The following is a 12295-nucleotide window of genomic DNA, read 5'->3' on the forward strand; positions in this document are numbered from 1 at the left end:
TTTTTTTTTGTTTTGTTTGTTTTGTTTGTTTTTTAGGTATTGCTTTCACCGACCTACCGGTAAGACATAATTTCTTTTAAAAGCTGTTTTGTATTTTTAATTAAAAGAAATACGAAGAAACTATTATTAAGCCTGTTTGGAATTCCGTCTTACTGATACTTATCAAGCTTATATGCGATGCATAGAATAGAGAGCTTTTCTCTAGCCTCCATTGTTGTCACCTTCAGAAATTAGGCTCCAAATGGCATTTGGTGCCCTGGCCCAAGGGAACTACTGTTATAGTGAGAAAAAACAACAACACAAAAACAGAAAAACAATTACTTAAAATACACCTTGTAATGTCACTGTCACTGCATTCACTTAAAATATGTTTCTTTGGTATCACTGAACTTTTCAGCAAGTGGCTGTGCAACAGTTGTGGTCATTTATTTATGCCGAGTATACCGAAATGACTGCTCTGTGGCAGATTCTGTGCGTGGGGTGCATCATTCATCTAACAGGTGAAGGTCTCTGCCCTCTTGAAGCTGGAGAATAGGAGTAAATGACACATTAAAAATAAGTAAATTAAAACATTTTAAAAGGTTTTAGGTACTTCTTAAAGAGAAAAAGAACATGGAAGTACCAGAGACAGAACATGGGTTATACAGTTTGCTCACCTTTGGAAAGGTTTGCAAGGGCTGAGGACTTGAGCAGAGACTTGTGACAAAGTGAAGGGAGTCACCTGAACGGCAGGCAGAGCAAGCATGTCCCAGGCAGAGGGAGCAGTTAGAAGGAGCCCGACTAAGGAAGGGGCCCGGAGACCCAAGACAGTGCTAGGTGAGTCCGAGGTCATGGGGGGGAAGGTGGGCTAGAGGGTGGACATCTTGCGAGCCATAATGAGTACTTGGGCACTCACCGTGAGTGGAATGCAGCCACACTGCAGAGTTTACCGTTCTCACGGTATAACTCAGTTTTCAAGATCGCTGACTGCCGGCTGAAAGGTAGACTCGGGCAGGGAGTGAGAGCAGAAGCAGGCTGACCTGTGAGGATGCTGTTGCAGAAATTCAGGCAGCAGGTGATTGTGTCATTACAGATTGGAGAACTGGCTTGATTCTAGATACCTTGTTTACCAAGGTGAAGACTAGCCATTGTAATATGCACCATGTATAAGATGAAGGGAGGAAAACCTAACTATGATATATTTTCTTAGCACTTAGAATTTTCATTTTGTATTCACTGAATGATCTGTTAGGGTATTGAAATATGGTGTTTTGTTTTGTTTAAGATTTTATTTATTTACGAGAGGCATAGAAAGGCAGAGACATAGGCAGAGGAAGAAGCAGGCTCCTTGCAGGGAGCCCAGTGTGGGACCCAATCCCAGGACCCCGGGACCTGAGCCAAAGGCAGATGCTTAACCACTGAGCCACCCAGGCATCTCGAAATACAGATTTTTTTTTTTTAAAGATTATTTATTTATTTATTTGAGACACACAGAGAGAGACAGAGAGAGAGAGACAGGCAGAGGGGGAGGCAGGCTCCATGCAGGGAGCCTGACGTGGGACTCCATCCCAGGTCTCTAGGATCACGCCCTCGGCTGAAGGTGGCGCTAAACTGCTAAGCCACCAGAGCTGCCCGAAATATAGATTTTTTTTTTTTTTAAATCAGTATCACTCGTTGCACCCCTGAAAATAATAAATAAGGATTATAGATTGATGAAGATATTTCCCACACTTCATGCTTAGAGTCCAATCTTTGAAACCACTTTTTTAGAGTTGATATCCCTGGTTTTCTACGTGATGCTGTCTTTGCCATTAAGAACATTTATTAAGAGCTCTCCATTATATCTCTGGCATTTTCTTCCAAGCTCCTGATTGCATTGTGCAGTTTTCAATATTACCAGAGGATACTAACCAAAAGTTTTCTGGCAACAGCTAAGACTCTGGTATTTTTTCTTAGGTGGTTCATACATGGCTTGTTGACTAAAGTGTCTTAGAGGTGGCAGTTAACCAGCTGTTCCACCAGGAAAAAAAAACAGTCAAGTTCTAGAGTTTTCAGAGACCTTATTCTTCAACAGATTCACATCTGTGTAGGCAGGGACAGCTGCCTGAGTAGGCAGATGTAGGGTGCCACTATTCATAAGACACATTTCAGTTGCAGAGATGTTTTGAGAGAGGTGACAGGAGAATCACAGGCAGAGAATAGTCATCCAATCTATAGATTAGAATTATTTTCAGGAATATTAATAGAAAAAAATCAAAGTTATAGTAGAGAACAACTTTGCTAAGCTAAGGAAGATTCAGAGTCTGAAATCAGCATACTTACTAGGAAGCATTATTTAATACGCAGTAGGGGAACAAGTGTTTATCTTTTGAAAAAGTGTGTAATCTTAGGATTTTGTCTTATATTTATATCAAAGTAAGTTCCAGGTAGATTAAAGAGTTAAATTCAAAAATAAAAATAAATCTGATTTGAAAAAAATCCCAACTTAGAGCCAAGAGAATTTTCTGATGGATTGGATGTGAAAATACGAGAAAGAGGATAGGACTTCGAGATTCTTGGCCTAAGGAATGGAAGGAATGGTGATGCTACTTACTGATACAGAGAAGGCTGTATATAGGCAGAGCAGGTTTTGAGGGAGAGATCTGGAGATCAGTTTGGATAAGTTAAATGGAGTTACCGAGCATAGAGTTGGCTGTGTAAGCCTAGAATTTGAGACAGTTATCTGGGCTGGAGACAAAAATTGGGAATCCTTGGCATTTCGGTGTTTAATGTCTTGAGATCAGATGACATCTCCAAGGGAGTGTGTAGGCCAAGAAGAGGGGTGGTGCATGTTTGGGAGAAGAGAAGGAACCAGCAGAGGGAGATTGAGAATGAGCAAGACTTACAACTGAGTGTGTCCTCAAAGCCAAGTGATGAAAGCATCTCTAGAAGAAAGGCGTAATCAACTGCATCAGGTGCCCCTTTGTTACAACATGTAAGCTAAGGACCAAGAACTGACCAGCGGGTTTAGCAGAGGAGAGGTCACTGGTGACTCTTGACAGAGTCTCAGCACAGTGAGGGAGGGAGAAATCCTAATCAGAGAGGGTTTAAGAGAGAGTGGGAGGAGGGAAATGACAAAGTAGGGACAACCTCAGGGAGGATTTCCACTGCAGTAGGGAGGAAGCAAGTGGGATACAGTAGCTGGTGGCAGAAATGGAGGCAAGGAAAGATTTTTTTGATTTACCATGATGTTTTATTTGCTGATGAGAATGACTCAGTAGCAAGCAAACAAGTCAATCTAAAGGGAGGAAAAGTAACTAGTCATCACACCTGTGAGTGGACAAGTAGAGATGCGATCATGTGCTTATTGGAGGGGAGGCTTTAGGCATGACTACCTCCTGGTGAGTGCAGGTCTGAGTGGCTCAGAACTAACAAGTGAAGTTTCCTTTCCATTTGGCTAAAGGACTCTGCTGGTTGGGTGTTTGGGGGTTTTCCCCCTCTTTTTGTGGCCCGAAGCAAGTAAAACCAACTTGTCGGAGCAAGCAGATGTTTTATGAGCTTTTGTTCCTCGCTTGTAGAAGTGGTGGTGACTTGGAAGAGGCTAAGCAGGTCATAGACATGTTGACTGTTTTTATGTTGCCTTCTGACTATTTTTGTCCCATTTTAGAATCACTAGTTAACTGTTTGCCTTGTCTATAGTTACTTAGTAGTAATACTCAGCTTTGTAACAACAGTGGGTAAAGTGGTGGTTATGGAGGTTGTTACAAGGTTTTTTTTTCTTTTTTTAATACAGTGGTTCTGAGAGCTTTTATTTTTATAACTCTCAGATCTTCTGGGACTTCCACATGCAGTACAGCATTCTGCTGCTTAAAAAAGGAAAGAGAAAGTTAGTCTTTCCCTTAAGGACCCCACTATAGGAGTGTTTATATATTCTGTGTGTGTGATCTCCCACTAGCCAGTTGTAGCATTAAATTCTGGTAAAGAGTATATTTACAGGGGGAAAAAAAAAAAGTTTATCTAGACCATTGCACTTACCATGAAACCTAGGCTGTTTACACGGCTTTGAAAACCTTATGTCTCTTTCAAAATGATCTTCCCCAGCCCATCTTACCAGTTTGGGAAATGTCCGTCTATAAACTAATTCAGTTCAGGATTAGGTGAATTCCTTTTGTTACAGAAGCTGTTCTCATTTAAAATGCTCTTTTCCAAGTTCTGTAGACTGATTTGAAATCTACCTTTTATAGATATGTTATTTGCTTTCATTTTCATTAGAAAACATCTTTAAAATAGAACAAAACTATGCTATTGAGAATATGATTTTGCGTATATTTAGCTTTTGAATATTTTTAGGATCTATATTTTTATTTATTTATTTTTTATTGGTGTTCAATTTGCCAGCATACAGAATAACACCCAGTGCTCATCCCATCAAGTGCCCCCCTCAGTGCCCGTCACCCAGTCACCCCCACCCCCCGCCCACCTCCCTTTTTACCACCCCCTTGTTCGTTTCCCAGAGTTAGGAGTCTCTCATGTTCTGTCTCCTTTTCTGGTATTTCCCACTCATTTTTTCTCCTTTCCCCTTCATTCCCTTTCACTATTTTTTATATTCCCCAAATGAATGAGACTGTATAATGTTTGTCCCTCTCTGATTGACTTATTTCACTCAGCATAATACCCTCCAGTTCCATCCACCTCGAAGCAAATGGTGGGTATTTGTCGTTTCTAATGGCTGAGTAATATTCCATTGTATACATAAACCACATCTTCTTTATCCATTCATCTTTCGTTGGACACCGAGGCTCCTTCCACAGTTTGGCTATTATGGACATTGCTGCTATAAACATTGGGGTGCAGGTGTCCCAGCGTTTCACTGCATTTGTATCTTTGGGGTAAATCCCCAGCAGTGCAATTGCTGGGTCATAGGGCAGATCTATTTTTAACTCTTTGAGGAACCTCCACACACAGTTTTCTTCCAGAGTGGCTGCACCAGTTCACATTCCCACCAACAGTGCAAGAGGGTTCCCCTTTCTCCACATCCTCTCCAACATTTGTTGTTTCCTGCCTTGTTAATTTTCCCCATTCTCACTGGTGTGAGGTGGTATCTCATTGTGGTTTCTTTTTTCTTTTTTCTTTTTTTTTTTTTAAAGATTTATTTATTTATTTATTTATTCATGATAGACATAGAGAGAGAGAGAGGCAGAGACACAGGAGGAGGGAGAAGCAGGCTCCATGCCAGGAGCCCGACGTGGGGCTCGATCCCGGGACTCCAGGATCGCGCCCCGGGCCAAAGGCAGGCGCTAAACCGCTGAGCCACCCAGGGATCCCCTCTCAATGTGGTTTTGATCTGTATTTCCCTGATGGCAAGTGATGTGGAGCATTTTCTCATGTGCTTGTTGGCCATGTCTATGTCTTCCTCTGTGAAATTTCTGTTCATGTCTTTGGCCCATTTCATGATTGGATTGTTTCTTTGCTGTTGAGTTTAATGAGTTCTTTATAGGGTCTATATTTTTCATAGGCTAATAGAAAATAGGAGATCTTTTGTTTTATTTTCATAGAGGTGTTATTTTTGTCTGATTCTACAAAAGAAGGGGTGATTTTTTTAATGTATTAGAAATTTTCATGGAAAACAATTGTTTTACATAAATCCATAACCTAGATTCATGCTACATAATGGAAGAACCTTGTAAGCATTATTATGCTAAATGAAAGAAGACAGTCACGAAAGACCACATTTTATATAAATAATTCCATTTGTATGAAATGTCCAGAATAGGTAGAGCTGTAGGATCAGAAAGTAGATTAATGGTTGTCGAGGGTTATGGGATGAGGGGCAGGAAGTGATGGCTAATAGGTTGGAGGTTACTTTTTTGGAATGATGAAAATGTAAAATTGTGGTGATGGTTGCACAACTCTGTGGTTATGCTAAAAACTATTGAATTGTTCCTATTTTTAGATATCTGTAGTCTAGCAAGTTAAAAAGTTAAAATGTATAGTTTAGCCCCTCGATGGCTAATTCCTTTCTCCTCAGTTCTTCAGGTTTAAAGTTGAGTAGCCTTAAAAAAGTTACTTTTCATTGATTCCAGCTGACTTTACCAGTTCTAGTTTTTTATCGTGTTCTGATTCCAGAGGCAATGTATAGTATTCAAATAATAAATGTTTATAAATACAGAATTATGCAGAAGAGAAGTTTCTTATAATCACAACGTGTTGAGATGAGTGCGCATCCTTCCAGGTCTGTTTCTAAACTTGTTAGCAGGTCTGTCCATTATTTAAGTGTTTACAGTGGGGTCATAGTTTATGTAGTCTCTAGCTTGCTTTCTTCATTTAGTAATATATATGACCTCTTTCTGTATCAGTATACACATTTTTACTCATTTCTTACAATAGCTTGTTTTATGATGTACTACCACAATTTCTAGGATGTATACTTTTCATATTTTGACGTTTATGAAATGGGAGTGCTTCTTAGAATCTATGGCCTGTCAGATTTAATGGGCAGTGTTTTTTCTTAGACCTAAAATAATGGTATATCTTACAGTTATTAGAGTCTGAGTTTCAATGATATGGTATGTAATACCACCTGTGAATGGACATTCTTTTTAATATTTTGCCATTAAAATAGTGCTGCAGGGCATATATCTTTGCACATGTTTGTTTCTCTGCAGGATTTAATTCTCACAAGTGAAATTGCTTTGTCAATTTCAATAGATTTTTGCCAAATTTCTTTCTTAAAAGATTATACAGTTTACATTTCTGTGCACATTGGATGAGAGGGCTTGTATGATCTCAACCTTCTGTCAACATTGGGTATTTTCAGTCTTTTAAATCTTAATCTAATGTGCATAAAATTCTTGTTTTGATTTGTATTTTAGGCAATTGAGTGAGGTTAATGTCTCTGTATATTTTCATTGTCATTTTATATTTCTTCTAATTGCTTGTATATATGTCACTACTTAAAAAAATTTGAAGGAAAAAAAAAAGAAAAAAATTGAATTGGTCTGTTAATCTTTGTCCTGTATTGTGAGAATATTGTTTACATTGAGAATGTTGATCCTTATATGTATAGCGGATTTTTTTTCGATAAAATCCATTTGTCTTGACATTAATGACATATTTTGTCATAGGGAAATTTTAAACTTTTTTTATAGCACAATTTTATCAGTACTCCTGAATGTTGATTTTCTTTTATAGTGTGGATGTGCTTATTTTCCTGAATTTGTCAGGAAAATTTAGAGTAGCAAACTATTTTTAAAGCATCTCTGGGCAATGCCAAATATCAGAATTATAAATTCTGCTTAACAAACAGGATTGCCTTGTACTCTTGTTATCTTTATTAAGAGTCTTTGGCTTTATATACTTTTGTTTTAAAGTATGTCATAATCTTGTAATGGAGTTTAATGGAAAGAATACTGTGCTAGAAATGGAGAGGCTTGCAATAATTGCTTTATGTGTGTCATTAAGTTGTGTGCTCCTAGATAAATCCCTCAGACTCTTTAGGTCTGTTTTCTCTGTGTCAGAAACGAGAGGGTTATAACAAGTATCTCACTTGTCTCCAGCTTAAAATTGTAAGAACTTGCTAGTTTTGTTGATTAAGAATCAGAACATTTGCATACATTGCATTACCATTTATTTCCCAAATAAGTTCTGTTTCTTAGTATTTTGACACAGTATTCCTTTTGTTTCTGATTTTGGTTGCTTGATTGATCAGTTTTTAAGTACATCCTCTTAGCTTTTTGCTGTGAAATCTAAGCCTCTTATGTTTTATATCCAAATTATGCCCTCTCAATCTTTACCTGATTTTGTGCTGAAAATACTTGTGATAACCATTAAAGCAAAAAAAAAAATAAGGCATAAAGACAAAGAATGATGATAAAGTAGGATTTGGAGTTTATAGGAAGAAAACCTAAATTTAGCTCTGGTGTCAGATTAAATCTGTGTTCCAGTCCCTCCTCTGTCATAATGTAGACTGTGAGCAAGTTAATTATCCCCAATCCTCAATTTCTTTATCTTTGTAATGCAAACAATAATTATTTTACAGGATTATTATTATGCTTAAACCCTGCTATTTAGTAGACATTCAGTAACTCATTCCCCCTTTAGATATAACAATTAGTGATAGAGCCAAAAGGACTTGTGTGCTTTTTTGTATACTTGAAGCTATTAAATTTGATCGTTTAGCCTCAAAATCTTGGAGTATATCTAAGTGCATTTCTCTGTGAATTTGAATATTTGAATCCTTTTTCTCTTCAGAAATATGTGCATTTGAGTCATTTGCTTTTATAAAGAGATCTCCCACTCTTAATGGCACTGTGCTTTGCTTATAATTACATTCTTACTACAGTCTCTTTCTAATGGCATGCCAGATGTACAGAGAAATGAAATCCATGAACTTAAAGGAGTGCGAGCCCAGTTAAGATTGTGCTTCTGTGGTAACTCACTAGTCCTCATGTGCAGTTTCTAGACATGCATCATACATATCATATATATAGAAAGAGAAGTCCGAGTTACCTGTTGAAATTTAAATCTTTATATCTATTAAATGACATAGTCTGAAGAGCAAGACTTGTGTTTTTATTAGAAGCAAGATTTGTGTTTTTGTTTATTAGAAGCATAATGCCACAGTTTCTTTCTTTTTTTTTTTTTTCACAGTTTCTGAATAAATAAAATAGATGGCTGAGGTTGGTTTATATTTTTCATGGTGAAATGGTATTTTTCATCCAGCATATAATCTATTTTAGATTATTTTAAGTTATTTGTATTTAGAGTATTTGCTTTTAATTGTATTTAGATTATTTTTCTTTCTCTACTAGTTTGATTGTGATTTTAAATTATTCAAGAAGTAAAATTCTAAAAAAAAAAAAAAAAGAAGTAAAATTCTGTTATTTTAAAGATAACATTTGAAAGAATGAAGATGTCTTTAATATAAAAGGGATAGATAGATGCTAGTGAAATGTGTTGTCTTACAGCCAAATTTATATCCTACCGTGGGGCTCCAAACACCAGGAGAAGTCGTTGATGCCAATTTTGGGCAGCATCCTTTTGTGTTTGATATAGAAGACTACATGCGAGAGTGGAGAACCAAAATACAGGCACAGATAGACCGGTTTCCTATTGGAGATCGGGAAGGCGAATGGCAGACCATGATACAAAAGTAAGTGAAGAAATGTGAATGGACATTATTATTCAAAATATATATTTTTTATCAAATATTCTTTTAGCATAAAAATACTTATTGAAGCATTTTAATCTAACTTATATCCTAATAATCTTAGTGTATCATTGATTATATTTAAATCTATAAAATAATTTACTCTTAATTAAAAGTGATTTTTACATATTCTAATAATTTTAATGTGTTGATTATATTTTAATCTCTAAAAGATAATTCACTCTACTTAAAAATAATTTTTTTATTTGGTGGCACACATACAAAAATGTATTTTAGTCTGATGTATTAATTTGGTGGAGGAAATAAAGTGATTCAAGATTGCTTAGTTAATACATTTGCTATCCTTAGTAATAGGATTTAATGCTTTCCATAGGTTACTTGATTCTTTTATTATTAGTGTTAATGCAAAGATAAATTCAGGAAGATAGTTTAGATTGTGTAACTCGGGAACTGTGGGTTTCGGACATGAACTTGGCTGTGTTCAGCGGTAGTTCAAATATGTATAGGGGAAAAGAAATATTACTCAGTAGGAATAAGCATCAAAATAATGGTATAGTTAATGTACTGGAATACAGACTTGTGTGTATATTTTGTATTTCAAGATTTGACTCAAGTTTTCCAGTGAATTGGGTCACTCTAAGAATAATTTCAGCTACTATTGGTTATTAGGATCCCTTTTTTGTGAAATCTATTTATTTTTCATGTAGATTCCATTAGATTATAGTTGTCTTCATTCTATATAGGGAAATCTGACCACAAGCCTCCAGTTGAAGGAGTTTTTAAATCTTACTAATTATTTTAATATATTATTATTAGACATTTAAGAGACAGCAAAAGGAGTAAAAGACCAAATAGGAACATGGAGTGAGGATTCCTAAAAGCAGGATAAATACTTAGGATTTCATGATAACGATGGTACAGAATGGGTAGGTGATACCAGAGCAAACAGTGGGTATCAATAAAAGTATATTGTAAAATGAACAACCTTTATTTCAACTTGTTCTTTATGGAAAAGTAGAATTTCATTGGAATGGAAGTCAGCAGGAAAACGTAAGTCCTATGATAGTCAACTCTTTAGATTATACCTTTGCTAAAAGGCTGGAGATGATGCCTGGGTGTCAGTAGTACTCAGTGGTAGCTCTTAAAGCTTGAAATAGTGCAGACCTAAAAATCAAATAAGTACAAGTAAATTTAAATAGTCATTTTCCCTGCTGTCATCTCATCAAAGAAAATAGCAGAGACTTTCAGATACCATGAATCTAACAATTTGTCCTAAATGTCTGTGTAATTGCTTTGAACAGTTGTACATTTAAAGATATAATAAATCTTTGTGTGTGTTTTTTGGAGGAGATAATGATTGGAAGACATGATGGTGATTCTGAAAACATGCTTCTTCCCTGGAGCTATTATCATCTGGTATCACAGAGCCTCTGCACTGGTACTTTTTGCCGGCACAGCTGACAGAACAGCAAAGCCTGGCTGAAAACCTCATAGTTCCATGAGTTAGAGTGACGATAAGTTGCTCTCCTGGGGTCACCTCCCCTTCGCACTTTAAAAATGGTTGCCACTGAGGATCATAGCAGGATCGTAGTAGAGGAAGCCTCATTTAACTTAATTCTGTAACCAGAGTCCAGTGAGGGCCACCACCCCATTCTTTCTAAAACTGACACTCACCGTGACCTCCTAGGAAGTCCATTTTAAAAAGTTCTTTCCTACTTTTGTAAATCATTTTGACCAATTAGATGAAGTAAAATGCAAAATCTGTTTCTTGGAGATTTTCCCTGCTGCCCCCTCCATCCCTCTTCACTGCTTCCTACCATTTTCTGATAGGGTGTTAGTAGTGCCAGATGGCGGCAGGTTTAGGAGTTGAATATTTGGATATATTGGATATTTGGGTTAATATTGTTGAGTCAGTAGTTTTCTTTAACCTTTTTTTTTTTTTTTAAGTTTTCTTTAACCTTTTGCAGTTAGATGTAAATGTGTTTTGACCACTTGATGACTTTGAAAAACAACAAACTTGTTCTTTGAAAGCATGGCACTTCCATGTAAATCACGTTTGAGTAACTAATCTTTCATGTACAGTAATACTGATTTGGATCAGAAGGGCTGTTTTTCGTGAGTTAGTATTATCACCCTCATAGACTTTGTTCTGAAAAAGCCTCTCTCCCGTTCACCTGTGTTCACCTCTTGGAGATCCTATCCCATGCAACTGATGAGAAAAGAAAGGAATTGAACTCCATAACACCAAAGAGTTATTAATCTGTTATTTAAAAAGTGTTGTGTTTTAGAAAATGCCAGCACTTCACTAGGATAAGTTGTATAATTAAAGGTGAAACAGAAATTATGGTTAGGAGGATTGAATATTGAATATAAGGATGGGAAGTGACAGGAAAGGACCCTGGGGATAATGGGGAACCAAGAATCAAGAGTCTGTCAGGGATTCTTCTCTTGTGACAGTTATTCTTAGGGAGAGTACTCTTAACATGGCATTTGCGGTTCTCTTTTTGGAAATACTACATGACTAGAACAAAATGATTCTTTTTTTTAACTGATTTTAAAGTTGAGGTCCTTAAAGCCTTATTTTAAGGGAATAGGTTGGTTTTGTAACAACAGAGTAGATCTTGTTTTATGTAAGTTGTAGTATGAAGCCTGTATTCTCTTGACTAAAAGATGTGTGTTTCTTCTTTTTATTTTAAGAATGGTTTCATCTTATTTAGTCCACCATGGGTACTGTGCCACAGCAGAGGCCTTTGCCAGATCTACAGACCAGACCGTTCTAGAAGAATTAGCTTCCATTAAGAATAGACAAAGTAAGGACCCTGTGGTGCATGGATAACACTTGTTTTCAGATTATAGGTTTGATTTTGTTGATTTTTAGAAATTATATTTTTTAATTTAAAAAATTTTCAAATATATTAACTTAAAATTGATGCCTCTGAAATTAATCTTCATTGACATTTTTGAAGACCAATTTAAAAAACACTCACATTAAGACTGTGTTAGCATTCTGGATATAGAAAGATATTTTGGAGATAGTTTTATAAGAAATGTTTACCTTTTTTTTTTTTTCCCCTTAAATGTTTGCTTTAGATTTTGGGAAGTAAACATTTAACAAAAAATTTTTTAGTAGGTAATGTGGTCCCATGATTAGATACTGGTGAAGATAAT

At 36.3% G+C, this 12295-nt stretch overlaps 1 protein-coding gene across 1 annotated transcript in view; it reads left to right on the forward strand.

The window, feature by feature from the left end:
- Window positions 1-12295, forward strand: part of RANBP9 (RAN binding protein 9) — a 93174-nt gene that overhangs the window by 59315 nt on the left and 21564 nt on the right. The window contains exons 5-7 of the mRNA XM_072813607.1: window positions 37-59; window positions 8925-9109; window positions 11825-11937. Of these exons, the coding sequence (XP_072669708.1) occupies window positions 37-59; window positions 8925-9109; window positions 11825-11937 (321 nt within the window). The remainder of the gene's footprint in view (window positions 1-36; window positions 60-8924; window positions 9110-11824; window positions 11938-12295) is intronic.

This window comes from Canis lupus, chromosome 37 (assembly GCF_048164855.1).
Source record: "Canis lupus baileyi chromosome 37, mCanLup2.hap1, whole genome shotgun sequence".
NCBI lineage: Eukaryota > Metazoa > Chordata > Mammalia > Carnivora > Canidae > Canis > Canis lupus.